Source organism: Nuphar pumila, chromosome 4, assembly GCF_984573655.1.
Source record: "Nuphar pumila chromosome 4, dmNupPumi1.hap1.1, whole genome shotgun sequence".
Lineage (NCBI taxonomy): Eukaryota > Viridiplantae > Streptophyta > Magnoliopsida > Nymphaeales > Nymphaeaceae > Nuphar > Nuphar pumila.
Window position 1 is genome coordinate 20,096,720 of NC_143252.1, and position 24,367 is coordinate 20,121,086.

General features: G+C 39.9%; 1 protein-coding gene across 2 annotated transcripts in view; it reads left to right on the forward strand.

Annotated features, from left to right (window-relative positions):
• The first annotated feature begins 900 nt into the window (after positions 1-900).
• LOC149839581 (uncharacterized) overlaps positions 901-24,367 on the forward strand; it is a 68,220-nt gene continuing 44,753 nt past the window's right edge. For both annotated transcript variants that reach the window (XM_090002645.1, XM_090002646.1), the window contains exons 1-4: positions 901-1,071; positions 3,697-3,744; positions 4,587-4,647; positions 4,728-4,751. In XM_090002645.1, coding sequence (XP_089858771.1) covers positions 927-1,071; positions 3,697-3,744; positions 4,587-4,647; positions 4,728-4,751 — 278 coding nt within the window. In that variant the 5' untranslated portion in view covers positions 901-926. The remainder of the gene's footprint in view (positions 1,072-3,696; positions 3,745-4,586; positions 4,648-4,727; positions 4,752-24,367) is intronic.

The following is a 24,367-nucleotide window of genomic DNA, read 5'->3' on the forward strand; positions in this document are numbered from 1 at the left end:
TTTAAACACGATATTTACGTTTTAAAAGACTATTTATCATGAAAAAACCATGTATTTTTATTTTTAAATGATTTTTATTAATAAATTTTTTTATAAAAAATATTTTTTATAGTTTTTAATTGCTAAGATTTTGTCGAAAAAATGAGAGATTTATGATTTTTTTTTCAAATTCTCTCGAGTTATTGAAAAACGAGATTTTGCCGTTTTTAAAGTCTGTCACTATGGGCATACCCCTACCAGTTATACAATTTGTACCTTTGGGATTCGAACATGCAACCCCCCGTTGGTGACTCCCATACTTATTATGCACACAATCATGATATCGTTATCCAGATTTTCTTGGCAAGGGAACAGGGTAGAATTTTCAGAAAACATGGGATTACTTGAATTTAAAAAAAAATCAAGATGTTTATGGAGATTGACATAAAGGATGATATGAGCCCAAAAAATCGTAACGGTGCATTAGTAATTTGGACCATTGTGCGTATGGGGCGATACGCATCGTATAAGCATTGTATCGGCAGAATTTCGATAAAAAAATATTTTTAATATTATTTTAAAATTATTTTAATAGTTCTAACACTTGTCACGCTGTGATTGACAGGTAATAAATTTTATTATTTTTAGGCAGAACGATTCAGCTTAGTATCGGTAGACCAACGATTCAGGGCCGATACCGATACTGACAACATTGATTTGGACTGCGATTCAAAGTTGCGAGTTCTGACAGTGAGCTGATTCAGCCAACAGTTATTATAGCTGTCCCTCAAACTATCGCGATAAGTTCAAGATATTTTTAGAATATCGGAGACAATTACGACTTTGCCCTGTTTCCGAGCGAACATTTTCTAAAAGCTCTCGGCTGTTTTTGGCTTCCCCCTTTCATCAGTGTCTGTCGGGGTCGAGCGAGAGAAGAGGGGTTGGAAATGGCAGAGAGCGAGAGGAGGGGTAGTAGGGTGTTCTGGCTCTCGGTGGCGACGGCGCTCCTCTCACGCCTCCTTCTCATCCGCTTCCCTCTCAAATTGGACTCTCGACCTGAGATCGCCACTCCTCTCACCAGTCTCCGTCGATGTAATCTCTTTCTCTCTTCGTTTTAATCGATTTCCTTTTTGTGCTCTCGTGGTTCGATCTAGGGTTTCCTTCTAAATTGGATATGATGCACGTATTTTTCTGTTTATCGATGAAGTTATTCTGCATTCGAGTAAAGGTAGACCGCATTCGATCAATCGAAACGATTAGTGATTCAGATTGAATCAGGGGAGTTAGTCGAATGGCTAGGTTTACAGGATCACTCGGAATTTCTGCGTTTTTTTAGTTACTATTAAGCACTTTCTCGGTTGCAATCTTACAGTTCCGTGACTTTCGATCTCATTTTTTTTTGGCATTCTTCGTGCTTCGTCGTTCCGTGCTTGATCTCAGAGATGATAAAAAATTCAAAATGCTCTCGACCCAGTCCGTTGACCGCCGGTGCAATCCCTGAGTTATTTCGTTTGCTGTTTTCTTCATAATTTATCGCTAGCTAGTAAAACTTCATATGTCTACGCCTGTTAAGTAGACTTCCTCGGATCGTACTCATTTATGAAGCTTACATTGGGTGACGAGTGAGCGTTCATCCTGAGCATTGTTTATTTACAAGTATTTACCACAGCTTGAGCTGTAGAAGCCATTTCCTTTGAACAGTTAAATATAAGTCTAAAATCTTCACCTTAGATCAGGCTTGCTTATTTCACGGAATTACCTAGGCAATTCAATCTCACACTTAACATTCATGCTTCAATCTGATATTCTGCAACATGCAAAATGCAACAAGTCTTCAGTCATAATAAAGTCACCTTGTCATCTGTAATTGGTACTCTATGTGCAATTGCAATATTAGAAAAGCTTATCCAGCTGATAATCAGTAGCTACTTCTGGGAAGCCACATAACAAAACTTTTTATGAATTCATAAACAGCTTGGATGCCCATATTCCACCTAAGAACAACTGCTTACTGCCCATTTTTTTTGAAGCTACACCAGTCCAACTTTGTTTAGTACTTTGGTTCATTAGTCAAGTTGTGAGCAGAAATGCATAAGTGATTTAAATTCGACTTCCTGAAGCAACAAATAGTTGGGTCTGTCCTATGCCCTGGGGCAGAAGTCTTCCCGTAGGATCCCAGCTGAGTAACAAGAATTCCTATGGATGGGCATTGAGGGCCTGCACCAATGGAAACTGATGATTAGATTGTTCCTAGTCCTAATATACCCCAAGTTGTCCAACCCAAGCTTGTATGGTCCCCATCTATCCCTGTTATAAATAGCACGTAACAATTTAATTTATGGCCTTTCATCTACTTTAGTTGCGTCCGAGACACCAGGACATTCACAAGTTCCTGCAGTTGATGGTTCAGTGCAAAATTGGTCTAGTTATTGGTGCCACTAAGTTGAACCTGTGAGCACTCAAAATGTTAAAAGCTATCTCTATATGAATAAGGTTTATAGGCCAGTCATACTGTGAAGGGTGAACTGTCCCGTCCATTGCTGGAGAGCACTCCATGCTTGTCATCTGTTGAACTGAGTCAAAATAGGCAGATGATTAAAGCAATTTCCGAGAAAAGAGTGAGAGAGAGAGAGTACCATTTGTTCCTGGAAGCTCCCGCCGGAACAGTGAGTCGCTCGCTGTAGCAGTGGAAGGGAGGTGGAGGAGAGAAGGGAAGACGGCTTAAACCCTTCTCCCTTTCATTTTTTATATATTTTTTATTTGTTTTTTAATAACATTAAAGTGGTAAAATGGGGCCTTTGACCCCATTTGACCAGCTTATACAAGAAGCATGCACCTCATGTGTGAGCCGCACCTCGAGGCAAAAGCGCACCTCGAGGTGCATGAGGCGCAAGCCTCACACCTTAATGCACTTTTTAGGTGCGCATTGAGGCTTAGTAGGCTGTCACTTCGAGGTGCATTTTTTACGCCTCAAAGTGCGCTTTTAACAACACTGATTCCTATGGATGGGCATTGATGGCCTGCACCAATGGAAACTGATGATTAGATTGTCCCTAGTCCTAATATACCCCAGGTTGTCCAACCCAAGCTTGGATGGTCCCCATCTATCCCTGTTATAAATAGCATGTAACAATTTAATTTATGGCCTTTCATCTAATTTAGTTGCGTCCGAGACACCAGGACATTCACAAGTTCCTGCAGTTGATGGTTCAGTGCAAAATTGGTCTAGTTATTGGTGCCACTAAGTTGAACCTGTGAGCACTCAAAATGTTAAAAGCTACCTCTATATGAATAGGGCTTATAGGCCAGTCATACTGTGAAGCATGAACTGTCCTGTCCATTGCTGGAGAACACTCCATCCTTGTCAGCTGTTGAACCGAGTCAAAATAGGCAGATGATTAAAGCAATTTCCGAGAAAAGACGTGTCAGCTGTGTTTAGAATATGTTACTTGTAAGCGAAGTCCTTTATTGCCTACCTAAAACCAATATTTAAAATCTCAAAAAAGAAATGCATATATCTTGTAAAAGTAATTGGAATCTTGTTACTGTGATGAGATTCTTATGAATTATGTAAATGTTGTGCCATTTTTTGCAATCTTCGTAGTTGCTTGAATATTCTTTATTTTATGAGGATCATGTTTTCTGCTTCTATGCATATCATCTTGCATTGCATGTATTCATGGTGTTCCACTAAATCTTTGATGTTGTGCTTTGCAGTGGCAGAAGGTTATTGGTTAAAGCAATCTTCGATGTCTCCATATGAAGGTATAATTTAAAGTTTAAACACTGATATTCATTTGATCTTTTGGTAATTCTGTCTTCTTGTATAGTAGTTCTTGCTAGTGCATAATATTTTTATTACAAAATTGTGGCTGTGCTTCAAATGCTCATTCATATATTAGATAATTAATTGGACATTCCACAGAGTCATGTCCTGCAGAAAATCTTTAACCTCCAATATAATTGTTTCTTTGTTACATTGTAAAGTCCTCCTTACTGGCTCTTCTGCTTCTCCCCTTTACCTGTGTTTGTCTCGTGTTATCTGAACTGTGATCCTATATGAAGAAAATGTTAATTGGACTAATCAATTTCAAATCATTATCTTTTTACTGTTAATGGTTTATCTTCGATCAGGTGGTGACTAGATTATGAATATTAAAGGCATATCATATTTTAATTAGTTGCGTAATACTTTGTATCGTTGTCACATTGGTAAGACATGCAATCAATTATAAATGGCATGACCTGGCTTCAACAGTTGATTAGAGATGCTACTAATAAGCTTATCTACCTATATGTAATGACATGTGCATGATATAAATTAGCATTAAAACTATCACAAGGACAATATGATAATGTGATACTACAAACATTTTGTACATCTGTACTATGCATCAATGACAATCATGAACTTGTTCTTTTAGGTTGAACATCTAGCACTAGATAAGCCTTGGTAAAAATGTCAATAATTTAATGTTTCACACTTGCAAATCCATTTAGTTCTGCTATATGCTGTGGTGAAGATCCTCTTAATTTTTTTTGGTGCTCTATTTTCTGATAAAATATTTTTTTATTGAGGCTCTGAACTGGAAGTATCTCTTTGGCAGGGTCTATGTACCATGGTTCTCCTTTGTTATTATCTCTTCTTGGACCTGCTTCAATTAATAGGTATGAACTTAGAAAGTTTAATTGTTTTATATTAAATTTGTCCAGCTTGGTAACTCTAATTGATTTAATACTTGGTGCAGGATGCAGAGCCACCTAATAATCAGGCATGTACTTTGTCACTTATCCGTTCATTCATTCTCTCTCTCTCTCTCTCTTACATTTATGTTTATAAAAAATTAAACCTTTTATATTAATGTTAGCAGTGTTTAACTGATTAAAGTGACCAAAACATCCTTCAAAGGATTGTTTTTTTTAATACTTGGTTACTTTTTGGGGTAAAGTGTCTTTTGTTTCGAAGGGAAACAAATTGCACACTTTTTAAAAAGTTACAAAGAGTAAAACAAAGGTCAAACACTTTTTTTAAAAAGTTATAAAGAATACTTTAGTAATTTGAATTTGAAAAGTGAAAGTAACTTTTTGAGCCCAAAAAGTAACCATGTATTTTAAAAAATACCATTTCTTTTAAGGGTGTTTTGGTCATTCAATCAGTTAAACGTTGCTAATGTTAATATAAAAGACTTAATGTTAGATAAACCCCTTAAAAGAATCACCATTTTAACATTACCAGGAAAATATTGAAACAAAATTTTAGAAAAACTTGGAAAATATCGGGTGCTTCTGTTTACAATGTTTAAAAGTAAATACACTTTCTTATTGATTATTTTGTTTAATGTTATATATACTTCTTGACTGTTTAGTGTTTATGAAAAAACACTAACGAATTTATTTTCTTAGATTTTCTGTCTAAAACTTCTTTTCTTTTCCAAAGGTTTTTCGAAAAAGAACTTGTTGATGTATTATTGAGATCAATATTGGTGACAACATATACACACACATATCGGATAGGTCTTTGTTCTTGATGTTCATTCCACAAAATTGGTATCAATGAGTAAATATCTCATTTCTCATTTTTTTTCAGTTAATCTGACTGTATGAATTGATTTAACGTGGTTTGTTGACTTTGGAACATACCTTGAATTAATAAATTCAAATATTTAAATATATTATAAATAAAAACAAAAATGAATGGTCCAAATTGAGCCAAAGTGTAATTATGAAAAAGGCTTTCCACATCCAAATTTTTTAGATTAAAATCATGGAGTAATGAGTAGCTCCTGAACAGTCTTTTCTCCTAAACCGTTTGAAGGACAAAAATTTCAGGTGTTTGCTTAATCTGAATTTATAAATATCCTTCATAATCTGAACTTATAAATGTATTCTCTATAGCTTACTTAAGATTTGGCATATTTCATGATTAGATGTATTTTTTGAGTGATCAAAAGTCAATGGCTCATATTTTATTGAAGAATTAATGAAATAAAAAATGTTTCTTGTTAAATTGATTCGATCCAAAGCATGGCTTTAGTGAATAAGCAATGACAAACACATCTATAGGTTTAGATTAAGCAAAAAACACATCCAACTATGTTTTTTAGAAGTGTTTAGAATGGTTTAGGTCATAAACTGTTTAGTAGTCACATGAGTCTTCAATCCTTCAAGGCGTGTGTGATTGATCTGCAAGCCTACTTGAAGAGGAAGATGGTAAATAAAGGATTAGGAGAATAAGGTTAAAAAGAGTAGGAATAAGAAGATTTTTGAGGAAGAGAGGAGAGTGTTGGGCCTTGCTGATCTTTATCCCCATAAGTGCAAAAAGATGGAGTAGAAGTGCAGGACAACGAAGAATAAGGAGGAAAGAAGAGAGAGAAAGACAAAGAGATCAGTTAGATGCAACACTAAGGAAATATTGTTCTAATGTTTGGCAAATAGGCTCTAGAAGATATTTTAGTTTTAGGATCTTTATAGTTTATAACTTTAGAGATGACGATTGGCATGTAAGACATTGGTTAAATGTAATATTTTTAGTTATCATGAACTCTTAGTAGTTTAGTTATGACTTATGATATTTTAGTATGACTTGGATGTGAATTTAATATTGTTAGTTAAGGCTTTAATTGTGTTTAAAATTTAAATTATTTAGTTGCCTTTTATTTACATTGTCAGTTATCAATTGCATGGTTTGTTATTAATTTAAATTATGTAGTTGCCTTTATATGTGATTTTATGGTTGTGTTTTGTGCAATTCATCATTGTTTTATGTGATATGATTTTTTAGAATTTTTGCTAATTTTTTAGAATTTTTTTGTCAAAAGTTTACGATACGATACAATGTTACTTTGGGCCTGACCGATACAGATAACGATATGATACAACCTTGGCCTCAGGTACTACTTTAGAATAGAGATCTCTTCTTCATCATCACCTAACACCACTATGTCATCCACATAGACAATGAGAATGCTCACCTGTTGCCCTCTTTTGGTAAAAAGGGTATTCGACTTTATTGAACTTGTCAAACCATGCACTTGGTGGTGATTACTTCAAACTATAAATAGTTCTTTTAATTTGCAAACCAAATTTTGCCTTGTACATGGAGAGAAGCTGGAAGGAGGAGTCATATATACTTCTTGTAGGCATCTATGTAGGAAAACTTTTTAACATCAAGCTGGTATAGAGGCCATGATTTATGGAGTGCTAAAGCTATGATCTCCCTATAAAATTCATCTTGGCTACCAAGAACAAGTCTCTTGGTAATTATCATATAAGTCTATATATCCTTTGGCCATGAAACAAACTTTGTATTTTTCAATAGTTCCATTTGCCTTAAACTTGAGAGTATACACCCACCTGCATCCAACCAGTTTTTTTTTTTTTAGGAAGAAGAACCACAAGATCCCACATGTTTTTTCTAAAGAATTTGCATTTTGTGAACATGTGTGCTTACACAACCCAACAAAATGGAGTTACAGAAAGTAAGAACTGACATTCGTTAGAGGTGACTCGAGCTCTCATGTTTGAAATGAATGCCCCCAAGAGGTATTGGTCAGATGGGGTTCTTACAACCACCTATCTGATCAATTAGATGCCTACTGAGGTTTTGGATGGCAAGTCACCTATCAGTGTGCTTAAACCAAATGATCCATTGTTTCATGTCACCGCTAAGGCATTTGGATGTATTTGTTACGTTCACCTTGTAAGAAAATTGATATGTAAATGTTTTGGATCGGGTTTGGACAGACCCAGGCCATTTTGTAAAACGTTATGTAAGATGTATTTGTATTGTTGAGAGTAAGAGGTTTCAAGTTTAAGTTTTCTTAGATTAGAGGTTATTTGAAATTTTAAGTTAATGAGGGACTTATATGTAATTTCTCCTTTTTGCCATCTCTCTATTTAACATAGAGAGTAGCCCTAATATGTATTAACGAGTTCTCCTTTTCTAAACCGCCGTCTTTCTCTCTCTCTCTCTTTCTACCTAGGGTTCGGTGCATCTCATATATTCTTCAACATGGTATCAGAGCTCTGATCTCGGGAGCGTGATCGATCGTGATCAATCTGCAATCGATCTACACCAACGAGAAAAATATTGGAACAAGGTGTGTATTATATTTTTTTAAGATCTGATAACAGATCTGGTGTCTGACTATGGTCATGACCCAGATCTGTCATCAGATCTAAGAGACATCGTGGGTGCATATCTTCAGGTATGGCAGCCGTAACCCTTGAGCCCTCGAGTTCCACCAATCTTCTTTGAAACAACTGCCGTGATTTTTGGGTTTGGGAGCAGCGTAAATCTTTTTTCATATGCTGCTATTTGTGATCGAGCTTGACATGTGTTGTTGCCGTGAATTTTTTTTTGTGTCCCCTGAAGAAATGAGATTCCTCTTATTGGCTGTCGTGCTTTATTTGTCTGGGAGCAGCAGCTGTCGTGATTTACAACACTTGTCAATATGATTTCAACAGTCGTGATTCCCTGCTGTGTCGTGATTTTGTTTTATGCTGTGAAAGAAGCATGTTCAGTTGTGTTCATGTCGTGGAACCAACAGGCGTGAGTCTCTGCTGTGTTGAAAAAAAAATATCCTATTTATGTGAAAGTTATTCTGCTGACGTGGGATTCTGTGTTGGGCAGCATGCGTGATTCCTTGCTGTGTTGGAAAATATCACTGTTTATGTGAAAGTTTTTCTGCTGTCGTGGGATTCTGTGTTGGGTAGCAGGTGTGATTCCCTGCTGTGTTGGAAAATGTCCCTGTTTATGTGAAAGTTTTTCTGCTGTCGTGGGATTCTGTGTTGGGCAGCAGGCGTGATTCCCTACTGTGTTGGAAAATATCCCTGTTTATGGGCTGCTGTCCATTACTGTCTTTGCATTCTGTGTTGAGTACAGCTGCTGGTTGTCTTATTGGCTGACGCGTGCTTCTAAAATTTGCTGTTCAAGTGAGTAAAATTATTTTTTTTGCAGCTGAAATAGTATTAAATCTTCAGTATGGCTGAAACTTCGAAATGCGATTCCAAAATTGAACATATTGGGGAGTATAAGGCTTTTGCCAATCCCTTCTCGTATGACTCTTCTGTAAGGTTGAATGAAACTAACTATGCCCGGTAGTCCAGAACCTTTATGATGTCGGTATCTGAACTTCGTAGAAAACATATTTTGTTGGAAGACGAACCCACTGAAAAAGTGGAAAAATATGTTACTTGGGATGAAGATAATGACATAGTTATGTCATGGATCATGAACAATGTGGAACCCCATATTGCAGATGGTTTAATTTACTATAATACAGCCAAACAGATGTGGGACAATCTTCGAGATACGTACTCACAAGAGACTAATGTGAGTCGTATCCTGCAAGTTGAGCAGGAGATATATAATTTACAACAGGGAGATCAGACCTTGGCCCAGTATTATGCCTCCGTCAAGGTTGCGTTCGAAAGACTCAATGCTCACATGCCTCTTTGTTGCTCGAAGCAAAAGGATCATCAAGAACAGACTATGGTTGCTCGGTTTCTTACAGGTCTATCCTCAGAATTCTCTGTTGCAAAAGTCCAAATGTTGACTGGATCAGATGTACCTACTCTTGCTGATGCATATAATCGTCTGAGTAGACTTGCGATCTCTCTTCCACAATCTCAGCCTATGACTCAGTCATCTGCTCTAGTTGTCTCCTCTGGTTATGAGCGTGAAAATCTTAAGAATATCAGAGGACGAGGTCGTGGACGAGGTATGGGAGGCAGAGAAAAGCTTCAATGTACATTATGTGGAAAATCTGAACATCTAGAAGATCGTTGTTGGGATAAGCATTGTCGGCCAACCACTTCTTCATCAAAGCCATATGCTCCTAAAGCAAATGTAACTACTCTTGAGGCAACAAATGTACATGATAATATATCTGCAAGTGACAATATCACCCTCAGTCGAGCTGAATATGATGAGCTGATAGCTCTTCGCCCCTTGAGATCCGCCCCTCCTGCAGCCGGTGTTGCCTGCTCAACAGGGAATCATCTTCCTCCAAATGACAGTAAGTGGATTATTGACTCTGGTGCATCCAGACACTTGTGTGAAAATTCACTTGTTTTTTCAGATCTAAAGGATATTACTGTTCATCGAGGAGTCTCATTAGCCGATGGGAGTTCCTCACCGGTTGTTGGTCAGGGAAACATCTCTATATCCTCCTTCTTACAGTTGAAAAATGTTCTTTATGCTCCCAACTTTCCTCAAAGTTTACTCTCTGTTAGCTGTCTTACAAAAGAATTAAACTGTAGAGTGATATTTGATCCGATGGGTTGTCATTTTTAGGATTTGTTGACGGAGAAGAAGATTGGTGGAGGCTATGAAGAAAATGGAGTCTACTACCTACATCATCCAGTGGGGACTGTTCATGCGGCAGTGGAACACTCATCCAGTCCTGTTCAGTGGCATCAGCGTCTTGGTCATCCTTCATTGTCAAAGCTTCGTTCTGTCTTTCCTCAAATTCCTTCCACTATATCATTTCAGTGTGAAGCATGTCAGTTGGGCAAGCATCATCGAAGTTCGTTTCCTTCAAGTCAGAGTCAGATGTATGGGGTCCTAGTAAGATTTCTACTAGGACTCAGTGTCGATATTATCTTGTTATTGTTGATGACTTCTCTAAGTTGTCATGGGTGTTTTTAATAAAGGAACGATCTGAAGTTCCAAGCATTATCAAATCCTTAATTCTTGAAATAAAAACTCAGTTTGAATCTATTGTCAAGATTGTTCGCACTGATAATGCTCTTGAGTTTAAATCAAAACTTCTGTTACAATTTTACCAAGATCATGGCATTCAACCCCAAACTTTCTGTGCCTATTCATCACAACAAAATGGGGTGGCTGAGCAAAAACATAAGCACCTGCTTGATGTTGCCAGGACCATTATGATTCAATCCAATGTTCCTGCATTATATTGGGGTGATGCGATTACCACAACTTGTTATCTGATCAACTGCATGCCTTCATCTTCTGTGGGTGATCAAATTCCATTACATATCCTAAAACCTAATGCCTCACTCTTCTCCTTCTCACCAAAAATATTTGGATGTGTTTGTTTTGTACACAAACTTGGTCCTGACCGTGATAAATTATCTACTCAAGCTACAAAATGCATATTTATAGGTTATCCAAAAAATCAAAAGGGATATCGATGTTATGATCCTATTTCTTGCCGAGAGTATGTCAGTGCGGATGTATCTTTCTTGGAATCCACTCCATATTTCTCTAGTTCCGGTTCCCCGCTGCAGGTTGGTCCAGCTGACCCTTTTCCCTTACCTATACCTCCTTTTCCTTTGGAATCTGTGCCCTTGGTACCTAACCAAACTTCATCCTCTTCACGATTTAATAATCCTCCATTGGTATATGTACGTAGAGCTCCACCTCTGCTCGTGCCTCCACCATCTTCTTCTCCTGAGGTAAGTACTACTGACAACAGTGATCTTCATGATGATAACAGGCCAATTGCTCTACGCAAGGGAACACGACAATGCACCTTATATCCCATATCTCATTTTGTCTCCGATGTCAGAATTGGAAATCAAATGAAAAATTTTATTTCAGCTCTATCTGCTGAAACGATTCCTCTGAACTATCACAAGGCAGAGCTAGATAACCGCTGGAAGCTGGCTATGCAAGAAGAAATGGATGCTTTAGTGTCTCAACATACATGGGATTTAGTTGATCCCCCAGTAGATGCTGACATTGTTGGATGCAAATGGGTATATACCATACAATACAAATCGGATGGTTGTATTGAAAGGTACAAGGCCAAATTAGTAGCAAAAGGGTATACTCAGACTTATTGTATTGATTTCTTTGAAACCTTTTCTCCTGTTGCACGGATGGGCACCATTCGTCTTGATCTCTCAGTAGCTGTTCATCATGGTTGGAGCTTGTGTCAATTAGATGTGAAAAATGCGTTTCTATATGGGGATCTATCTGAGACAGTTTACATGCAACAACCTCCAGGATTCGAGGTTGAGGGGGAGTGTCAGAAGGTGTGTAGGTTGAGAAAGGTGATTTATGGCTTGAAACAAAGTCCGCGTGCATGGTTTCAAAAGTTGTTTGAAGTGATGTCACGCTTTGGCTTTAATAGGTGAGCAACAGATCATACACTATTTATCAAGAAAACTAACTCAGGTATAGTTGTTATGGTGGTATATGTGGATGACATCATTCATACAGGAGATGATGTGAAAGCTATTGAAGCCACAAAGGCTCATCTTCAAAAACACTTTGTTACAAAAGACCTTGGTTCACTTAGATATTTTCTGGGTATAGAAGTTGCTAGGAGCCGTGAATGGATGGTTTTGTCTCAACGGAAGTATGTTCTTGACTTATTAAAGGAAACGAGAATATTGAGAGCTAAACCAACAAATATTTCCATGGACCATAAAGTTTAGTTATTTGAAGAAGGGTCAAAACCGGTTGATAGCAAAAGCTATCGCTCACTAGTAGGGAAGCTACTGTATGTAACTGTTACCAGGCCAAATATTGCTTTAGCAGTAAGCAAAGTTAGCCAGTTTATGAACAAACCAACTGAGGTACACTGGAATGCAACTATAATGATTCTCAGGTATTTAAAATCTTCTCCTGGAAAAGGATTATTGTTCAGGAAATGTGGTAATCTGGAGATAGTGGCCTATTCTGATGCTGACTATGCAGGATCTATAGTGGATAAAAAATCTACCACAGGATTCTGTGTGTTTCTGGGAGACAACCATGATTTCATGGAGAAGTAAGAAGCAAAATGTGGTTTCTAGATCGAGTGCAGAATCAGAATATAGGGCTATGGCCCAAACAACTGCTGAATTGATGTGGGTTCGTACTGTTCTTCATGACCTTCAGGTGAAGGTTTCCTCTCCTATGACCATGATGTGTGATAACAAGGTTGCCACATATATAGCAAACAATCCTGTCTTTCATGAGAGAACAAAGCACATTGAGGTTGATTGTCACTATGTAAGAGATATGGTTCAAGCTGGTTATATCTCTACCAAATATCTAAAGTCGGAGGACCAAGTTGCAGATATGTTTACAAAGCCTCTTGCTAGACCAAATTTCTCAAAATGTTGTGACAAGCTGAGCATGATTGATATCTGTGCTCCAGCTTGAGGGGGAGTGTTGAGAGTAAGAGGTTTCAAGTTTAAGTTTTCTTAGATTAGAGGTTATTTGAAATTTTAAGTTAATGAGGGACTTATATGTAATTTCTCCTTTTTGGCATCTCTCTATTTAACATAGAGAGTAGCCCTAATATGTATTAACGAGTTCTCCTTTTCTAAACAGCCATCTCTCTCTACCTAGGGTTCGGTGCATCTCATATGTTCTTCAACATGTATTAAGGGTATTCTGGTAAAATACTGAACCCTAATGTTTCATATAAATACTAATGAAATAGGAGGCAGCCATACATAGCAAAATCGTGGACTGCTCCTTTATTCCAACTGTGTCTTCTTCTTCCTCTTCTCACACCTTACTACAGGATTTCAGAACGGTCCAGATTTCTTGCATGGTATGAGAGCAATCAGGTTCTTCATCCAAGTAAATCCTAATCAGGTCTGATATTCCTTGGAATCCCCTTCTTGATCTCTCTCCTTTCTTTTAGTCTTTCTGAAAAAGTATCTAACAAGAAAAAAGGATCCACTCTTTTGATCTTTTCCCTAAGAGCCCACGTTTTCTCCATTATTATTACCTTCTTCCATAAAAGATCCATTCCTTTGGGTCTTTCTCTCTTTGATCTCTCTATCCTAAAACCCATTTCTCTTTAGTTCTTTTTGAAAAAGATTCATTCTTTTAGATCTCTTTATTCTCCCCTTTTCAGATCTTTTCGAAAATACCTTTTCATTGGAACTTCCAGATCCACGTTCCCTTTCTGTTTCTATATTTAAAGGGGGAAAAGCTTTAATCATTCAAATTCTTGCTCTTCTTTATTTCCCCTAATATTTTCCTTTGTATCAAGAAAGAAGTATACATATTTTCTAAAATCACACAAAATGTGATCTTGAGAATCACGCCCTCTCTCGGATATCTGGAGTAGCTTGGGTGTTGTTCATCCTCTGAATCTCAGTTTACGACCCTACCTGATTCGAAAAAAAAAACTTGTGGGTCTGCTTTCATTTTTTTTTCTATTCATCTGATTCCTACACCCAACTCCTACAAATGGCTCAAATCCCTTCTTCTTTTCCTATGAATCCTTCCCTTCTTTCCCAGCTTATTTTAGAGAAACTAACTTCTTCGAAGTATCTCATCTGGAATCGTCAAATCACTCCCTTCATAGAGAGTATGGATCGGATGGGACACCAGGATGACTTTGATCTAAAACCTACTGAATTCCTAATAGAGAAAAAGGATGGAGAAGGGAATACTGAAAGTAGTCTCAAGCGAAACCCTGCCTATCGCCAGTGGATTTGGCAGGATAAAATGCTGGTGGCATATCTTGTGTCTACTCTTTCACAAGATGTTCTTATCAACATAGATGATGGGATGAGTGCAAAGGAGCTCTTGGATAAACTTTGTGAGGTTTATTCCTTGGTCTTTGAATCTTGAGCAATGCAACTGAAATCTCAGTTTCTGAACTTGAAGTAAAATTCGTCATTATGGAATACATGAACAAGATGAAGACCGTTAGAGATGAGCTGACCTTGATTGGGCATGTAACGCCCCAAAATCTTGGACTTGAAACCTTTTATGAAAAAAGTTGAAAGCTTTGAAATCGATTATTTATCAGAGTTTGAAACGGGAGTTCAGCGGAAAATCATGTTTGAAATAGCAAGTCCCTAGACCTTGGGCGCATTACTACGCAAACTTCCTTTTACAAACCGATTTGCAACTCATATATTTATTGAAAAGAGAAAACGGAGTTTTGGTAACACAATTTTAATAATTTAAGGTTTAAACAAAAGAGAGGCTTTCAAAGAAGCTCTATGTCATATTTACCAAAATATCTTCAGGAGCGTAACGTCAGGGAAAGGGTCTCGCCTTGAACTCATCACATCATCATGCCATCGCAAGCTGTCTCAACCTGTCCACCACCTGCTCATGAAATGGGTCAGTTTCGCGAAAAACTAGTAGGGGTGCAAAAGACAAGGAGGAACAAAGACTGCAATAAGCAAGATAATTGCTCAATTAAACACGAGAAACAAAACAGAGCTAACCATACATGTCAAGTATGACAAGCAAAACTCCAGTAAAGTAAGTAGCTAAATATGAGAGCAGAAATGATTAAAGTGCTAAACAAGTCAAATAAGCAATTATAGCAGTCCAACTAACTCTACAGTTAGGGAGTAACTAACTCTACCAAGCTGTCAAGCATAGTAAGCAGGGTAACTGAATAAGATTAACAATCATAACAAAGCTTACCATGCATGCAATAACCGTTGAATTCTTTAGTACACCCACAAGTAATTATATTAATCATAAAGTGCAAGTCATTCCACAACAAGCAATTTATAAGCTACATGTGATAATCAATCACACGACAACAATTATATATAACCATAAGGTGTAGGCAGCTTGTAAGACCAGCAGCTACATTGGTCCTAGTTGTAGACAGTTTGTAGATTACGAGCTGTAAGCAATCTCATCAGTCATAAGATGTTTAAGTCAATAAGTGCTACATTACAATAAGCATGAATAGGTCCACCAAATAGTAAAGCAAGTCACATGCTAATATAGTGCAACTAGCGTAATGCTATTATCATAAGCATTTAACTAGTACGAGGAACTAGCCATTAGCCAAGGACTGCGTAAGCAGTTCAGCCAACAAGAGCAGCGCCACAACAGGCGTGCATAGATCAACGAGTAGTACACTGAACTACAGGGCAACCAAGCAAGTCATGTCACATCACGCACATCTCTACAATGTGCATAATTATATTTTGTTCTCTTTATTAGCTTGGCTATTGTGGGTACGTACAAGGCAGGAAACGTAAAAACAGTCGAGATCGATCCGGGAGTTGATTATGCTGTGTTTTATGATACCTCGAATGACTGACTGAGTCCGTTCCTAAGGGGACGGTTAGTGACCAAAAGAGTAAATCCCCAAAGACATACATGGCCTGAGGATGCATCCAAACTTCTGCAGAAGTGGCCTAAAGGTTATCTTTGTAGCATTTCCCCTAACTTTGATGACTGGGAAAGCCGAGTCATTTGCCCGTAATAGCCATTAATGGTTTGTCCATCAGACTTTTGTACCATCCATCCTCTCTCTTGATGAACCATGTCGAACGAGCACAACAAGGGTTTCTTAACCGCCGCCCTATTCTATATGCTCGGGACCATTATGCCCGCTCGAGCATCTTTCCTGTGAAAGCGCATAGTCACCATTTAGTAAATTATACGTGCCAATGCACGTTCGAGGCAACCACACACCTCTCATCCTACTCACCGCAGTACGCAACATACCTGTTCAAAAGTACAACCACGATGAGAGGGATCAACTCATAGTGAAGATGGCAACATCCCCATTTGTGATCTTAAACACGTACCATTGCACGTTCGAGGTAGACATGAACCTCTCATCTTACTCATCGTAATACGCAACATACCTGTTCAAAAGTATAACTACGATGAGAGGGACATGGATTTCTTAAAATGAAATCCCCACAGCAATGCTTTGCCGATAAGATATGGTGTAACCATTCAAGTTCCAACTTGTCATGCTCAGGTTCTTTAGACCGTCACGAGCCTCTTGCCTGTTAGGCGAACATCGATATTCATGATTAGTAGAAAATGTCAAAACACGCCTCGAGGTTACTATAGACTTCTCATCCTACTCCTCGCAGTCCAAACATATCGTACATGACTAAGTGTACGACTATGAGGAGAGGGGTATGGATTTCTCAGAAGAAATCCATCAGCAATAAACTCGTGAAGGAAGGAAAAGCGCCAACTATCTTAGTTTGGCATGAAAACCCAATAATTAGGTCTCACCTCAAGGGTGATGTAACACTGGTCTAGCGATAGCGCAGGTTTCTTAGTAGAACCTTCGCCCATCTCATGCACATGCCCTTGAACGGAGTCATCCGAGTTGCGTCGAAAGCACAAACCGAAGTTGTAAACACTTATACCCAAATACATTGATTTGGGAGATCCAACCGCTACCTCGTAAAAGGCTTTTGAAATCTGCTTTACAAAACTATACTTTTCGAAAATAGGTTGGTGCTTAAAAGTCATCCTTTGAAGAACCAAATGCATAAGTATGCATCGTGTCTTTTAAGACAAATAAACAAGTTGAAATATGCTCGAAGTTGCACTCAGTCAGTGCAAGCTAACAAAGAGCAAGCACATGCACGTTACATTGCAGCAGTAAAGTACGATCGATCCGCAAAGTGCAAACTATGTCGAGTGCAAAACCTCGCAAGTAGTGTACAAGGTACAAAATCATGCATTGATTAAACAACCAAGCAAGTATGTGAATACTCACGACAGTGCACGAGGTACAAAACCGTACCTCGGCCAAACAAACACGCAAGCAAGTGAAATATCCAAGGTATGAAAACCGTACATCGGCTAAGCAACCGAACAAATACGTAAATACTCAAAGCAATGCATGAGGTACGAAACCGCACATCGACCAATCAAACACACAAGCAAATGAGTACACAAGACAGTGCACGAGATACGAAACCGTACCTCGACTAAACAGACATGCCAGCAAGTAAATACTCAAAGTAGAAGAGCATCAACAACTTAAAAGCCAAGAAGAACAAAAAGGAAAGCCTTGGCGCATAAAGCGCAGGGCAACAAAAAAGAAGGTACATAAAGCAAATGCGAAACATAAGCCTTGGCACATAAAGCGTGACGGCAAACTAAAAACAATAAAGTAACAAGCATGGCGCATAAAGCACTGGGCAGAAGAAAAGTAAAGTACAGAAAGATAAAGAGGACAAGGATCACAAAACCGCGTGCTTGAATTAAAAGACATGAAATGTAAAGACATGAATTAAAAGCCTGGGACATAAAGCGCGACGACAACAAAAAAGGAAAGTAAAGTAAAGGGGACAATGATCGTGAAACCGCGTCCTTGAGTTAAAAGACATACATATATATTTTATACGTATACATATATCATCGTCCTCTTCCATTTTTAATTATCTTTCCTTATTTTAGCATTTATCCGTTCATTGTCCTTTTACGTAAGAATGCCCTACCTTGAGAGGTTGCGGGTCCCGCATACGCTTGTTAACGTAGGTAAGCACGTGCTCGAGCCACGAAAAGGGCGAGCTGGTTTCGCCGTTCAACCTGCAATGCTAAAAAGGTTAGTATGTCAAATACAAACAAGAAGCGAGTCCGGTAAGGCTTGCAGCAGTACTGGACTCCGATACGAGGGTAGGCAGAGAGCTCAGCTCCCTGCAAGATAGCAGGGACAACAAGGCAGGGTGTCCAGGGTTCCTGCGTGCTGGAACAACAAAGGCTCCCTGATAGGGCCTTGCTGACCACCGTCAGCAGCAGTGGCAGGGAGCCTTGCTCCCTTCATGCCCGAACAGAGAGGGCTAAGGGGCTAAGAGGTGCTGGGAGTGGCAAGGGCAAGGGGGTTTCGCTCCTGCCGAGAAAGGCAGAAGACGACAGGGGCTTGACCCTTGCCGGCTTGCCAGCCAGCAGAACAGGCGGCAAGGAGCTTGTCCCCTGCCGACCTGCCTGAACCACATGGAGGAAGGGGGCTCTACACCCCTACCTACCTGACAGGAAGAACACAGAGGCAGGGGCTCCGCCCCCTGCCTGCTGAAAAGGAGCAGAAACAGCGGTCGGGCCTTTGTCTGCCCGACAAAAGCAGAGAGAGAAGAGGGGAACAGGGAGGGATCAACCACTCCCCGCCAACCAGAACGCAGGGAGACGACAGGGGCTGGCCCCTACCGACCCATCCGAACACAGGGAGGTGGCAGGGGCTCGACCTCTGCCCACCTAGCGAGAAAAAGAGAGGGAGGCGGCGACAGGGCTCGACCCTTGCCATCGTTTCCAGACTTAAGGAGGAGGTAGGGGCTCGACCCTTGCCAACCTACCGAGAATAAGGAAAAGGGAGGTGGCAAGGGCTCGTCCCCTGCCGACCTGCCTGAACAAGAGGTGGGCAGGGGGCCCTTGCCACCCTGCCGACCAAGACGCGAGCGACCCCTTCCCCGGGAGCCCTATGACTGAGAGAAGAGGTGATGCAGGCGGCAATCCTGCCGCCTGCCAGAAGGAGAAGGGGGGGGGGGTGACCAAGGGGAGGTGCTCAACACCTCCCTCCTTGGCAGACCCAGAGCCCCCACGATGGTGGCTCTGGTCCACCGACTCGAGAACAGGAGGGTTGAGGGAGACGAAGAAGAGTGAAGGAGACAGCGAGGATGGGTGCTCGGCACCACCCTCCTAGTAGACCCAGATCCATCCATGATGGTGGCTCTAGTCCACCGACAACAAACAGGGAAAAAGGGGGGAAAAGGGAGGCAGGAGGTCGCCGACCTCCTGCCGGCGTCTCCAACGAGAAAACAACGCGAGAGGAGAGAGGGAGATACCTCGGAAGACGACAACGATGGGAGAGTCCAGGGACGACTCAGGAGATGGCGGCGGGACCTCGTTCGATAGGCGAAAAGGGACGAAGGAAGGAGAGGATGCTTTCATTGTCACCAGCGTCAGGATCCGACGAACAGAGGGAGCTTCGACATTAGGGGCTCCTTTGCGAAACCGAAGAGGCACGAGGGAGAGGGTAACAGGGTCGTCAGGGGGTTGCTCAGGGAACCGGTATCAGGTGGTCTCCGGCAAGCAGCGGGGTGACCGAGATGGGGGTTTGGATGAGATCATCGACGTACGAGGTCGGACGGGAGGTCTCGTCTCCAGGACTCGCAACCATGCTGGCGTCAGGCGGCCGGAGAAGGGGGTGTCTGCTAAGGCCACCGGACTGGGGGTGGTTGCCGGCGAACGTCGAGCACATGCGACGATGACAGGGATGCGCCGCAGAGAGGGAGGAAAGTAGCGGTGGTGGCGTCAACCGGATACAGGGAGGAAGAGGGTGACGGGGACAGGGGGGTCGCAGGCGCTCAGAGGTCGACAACACTCGGAGGTCGGTGGTGGCTTCGATTGCCGACATCCACAAGGAAGGGGCCGGAGACGGGAGGCGGAGAGACGGAAGGGAGGAGAGAGAGAGTGGCAAGGGTTGTACCCCTCGCCCCTCTCAGCTTGCATCTTTTAAAGACGCAGTCTCTCACGAAGGTTCGAGAGCCCGGGTCCGGGTCAAACTCGGATTCGGGCCCGACACGGCGGACCAACCTCGACACGTGTCTGACACGTGCCCAGCACGTGTCTGACACATGTTCGACATGGATTTTTTTTTTACAGGCTTTACAGGGTAGCCCGTTTCTGACAAGGATAAGGTGCAATAGATTCTTGCTGGACTTGGACCGGAGTATTCCATGCTTGCCATATCTTTGTCAGGCGCACCTTCCCTCTTATGAAAAACTGTGACCCATATTGCCGTAACATGAAACTTCACATGTCAATAAAGGAGGTAATGATCATCAAAGCAAACCTATTGAAGTTCTTAATATTAATGTGGGGTCGATGGTGACAGAATAATTTCAGATCAATGGGCCGTGGCAGGAACTATGGAATGGGAAGAGGATTACTTCCCTTACCGCAACAACAATAGCAGAATTTTCAACAGCATCCAAATCAGAATCGTGGTCCTTACCTGTTAGTTGTACAAGAAAAGAGGGCACATTGTGGTCGACTGCTGGGATTTGCATAGTTATGGAGTAATAGTTGGAGTAAAAAAGATCGAATATAATACCAATTACGCTCAAATTCAGCAGCGTAATGAACAACAATGAAGCCATGAAGCTTTAGCTGCCGCATTTCAGCAAATACAGGTGGATCCAACGACAAAAAGATCTCAGGATAAAGCATGAATTTTAGATTCAGGAGCCAACAATAATTTTACTGTTAAATAATTTGTAATAACCTAGGCTAACTAGGAATTACCTTTTTCTTTATTTTAGTTAGAATAGGACTTTTACCTTTTTTATTTTTTACTTTTTTAGCCTTTTGACTAGTCAACTTTTTGGCTAAAGTTAAAAAGCAAAGAGTCATTGGACTCCCAATGGCTCTATTTAGAGTCGTTGGGAGCCCAACGACTCCCTCCTCTAGCCTCTTATTATGTGTATAAATATGGGGCTTTGCTCCCCTTACATTGTAAGCTTTTCTCAAGGGTGATTCCCATTCAATAATATATTTTTTCTTTCTTATTGTTGTATACCCTTTTTTGGGTATTTTGTATGAACCTTTGTGGTTCTTGTGAATGATCTTTCTCGGCATTTTGGTTGGTGCTATTTGAAGTTTCGATTGGTGACGATCCAAGAACTCATCTTCTTACATGGTATCAGAGCTTGGTGATCTAAGCTAAGTTCTTTTTTGGTGCATCGGGAAATGTGCCATTCAAAGTTTGCAAAAGAAGTGAAGTTCTTTTCAAGTGTATGTGAAATCGTGATCATGTAAAAGCTTGGAAGCTTGGAGGAGCACTCGTACTCATTACCCGTGGTGGAGTACCCATTATCCTTACTTTAATCTCTCCTCTTCTTCTTCTTCTTTCTTCTCTTCTTTATTTCTCTTCTCCAACCTTGTAAAATGGATGACAATGATAATGTCACTATTAAACCCATTAATCTCAACAATTCAAACTATGCTATACGGGCTTCAATTATTAAGCACCTTATATGGGGGAAAAGGGTTGTGGGGATTAGTGGATGGGACCGATTTGGAACCTAAGCTAATCCTTACAAAAATTGAAGGTGAGAAAAAAATACCTCTTACGGAGGTTGAGAAAACCAAAGCCTTTATCACTTACAAAAAAAAGTGAAAGGAATGGAGAATGGGACATGCCATGATTATGTCTTAGCTCATTAGTAGTGTAGATATCAAAAAATGTTCAAGTCTTGCAAAATTTGAACATGCAAACGATGCATGAGATTATCTTAAGAGAATATATTTTCTTAAAGACATTGCACATGTGTGTAATTTACAAGACAAAGTACGAAATATGGTTCAAGGGGACAAGAGCATTAGAGAGTACTATAATAGCTTTTCCGAATTATGAGAAAATTGACTCTTCTTGAACCGAAGTGGCATTATCCAAAAGTTATAGAATTCCGTCAAAACCAAATAAATACAAAACACTTTTTCCAATTTATTAGTGGATTAAGATCGGAATTTGAATCAACCAAATCCGTTCTTCTTCATCGAGGGAAGGTTCCTTTAATAGAAGACACAATAGAAGAATTAAGCATGGAAGAGAATAGGCTCAAGAAGACAATCTTCAAGTGTGATGATGACTCGGTTCTAGCCGTATCTATACTGGGAATGTAACGCCTCCTTGAAAACTTCTCATGGAATAGGATCCATCCCGACAAAGTGGACTGTTCGGGCTGTATCCCGCCACTTTTATGCATCTTCCGTCAAGCGGTAGGTACCGAAGTCTGTCTGCCTATCCTCGAGAGCAGGCAGAACCCGAAAAGCTTGCTCCGTCTCCGCGATCCAGCTCTCAGCTAACTTTGGGTCAGCCTTTCCGGAAAAAGTTGGCGGATTCAACTTGAGGAATTTCTTGTATGTGATTGCGCCAACATTGTGACTTCCGCTAACGGCCGCGGCTAGTTCCGTCTGGTTGCACATTTGTGTGTTCATTGTCTGAGCCAGACTACTGAGAGTTTCCATCACGAAACCCCTCTGCTCTTGCCATTCATTGCCTGCGCTCGTACTAGCGTTTGCTCGTTGATACATCTAGTAAAATTTCCAATACAACACACATTTTTACTATCTATGAATTTCAATTCTTCTACAATTATTACTTGTATATATCTATACTTATAGACACTTTAAAAGAATCACCGACCCCAATTGTTTTGGGATGAAGGCGTAGTTGTTGTTGTTGTATAGACACTTTAAAAGAACATGCAAGTAACATAAACAATAACAATAAAATATATTCACAGAGCGCTTGCAGGGTATTGCACGATCGTGATCTTTGATTTATTATTCCCAAGCTCTGATACCATAATTGTAACGCCCCAAAATTTTAACCCAAATTTTGAGGATTTTTTTAAAACAACGAAAATATTTAATTTAACCAGGCTAAACATTTCAGGCGCGTGACAAGAATCCTCAAAACAATTACCATTCTTTTCATTTCAAATAAAAAGTTTAAAACACAAGGCCAGAGTTCCTGAATGACCGATTGGTATAATTAATATTAGCCAAAATAACTTTTGACGTCCTGGGAACACAATAGATCATATATCTTGTTCCACTGTGAATTCAAAATGAATGATGGGCTGTTGGTAGTTATGCGATGGTGTGCGGACCAAGATATATGATCTATTGTGTTTCTGGGACGTCAAAAGTTATTTTGGCTAATATTAATTATGTCAAACAGTCATTCAGGAACTTTGACTTTGTGTTTTAAACTTTTTATTTGAAATGAAAGGAATGGTAATTGCTTTGAGGATTCCTGTGACGCGCCTGAAATGTTTAGCCTGGTTAAATTAAATATTTCCGCTGTTTAAAAACAAAAATTCCTCAAAATGTGGGTTAAAATTTCGGGGCGTTACAGGAAAACTATATTTGTACCTACAAACCTTCACACTATGGGAGGACAAACGATGAGAAACAAGGAAATGAATTTGAAAAAAAGAAAGTCATCTTTTACTATTGTCGTGAACCAGGACATGTAAAAACTTATTGTCCGAAATTGAAGAAACCCTATGAGAAAAATGGTTGCCTTTGTCGGACCTCCACAAGAATCAAACGAACCATCCATTGGAAGCATGCCCTTAACATAATTAGTAGAGATGCTTCAACCTCTACTCAAAGGAGCATCTTCATCCACTGGAGCCACAGTCTCTTCCGTCGGCATCTCGGATCCCCACAAATCTCTTCTGATCCTTGACTCAGGTGCCTCTTTTCATATGACACCAAACATTGATATGTTATCCGAATGTCATAGCTCAAGTGGATCAAATGTTTTTACCGCTGATGAAACATCTCTTGAAATCAAAGGAATAAGAATTTTTGAAAATATTTCTCAAAACCCAAAAAGATTTTGTATTCCACAAATTCGATATATTCCTTAACTTAACCTAAATCTTTTATCTGTTTCTAAATTATCTGACCATGGATGTAATGTTTCTTTCTCTTCTCGTGGTTGTCGAGTGCAAGGTAACTAGTTAGGGAAGCTGATTGGGGAAGGTCATAGAGAATGAGGCTTATATTACATAGATTTTTTGGAAATACCCAAGAATACATTATGTTGTAATGTTCAGAAAATAGATTTGGATCTATGGCACAAAAGACATGGTCTTCCTAGTGTATTCAAGATCCAATTTTTTCAAAAGATGATTTTTTTTAAATTTAGAAACCTTT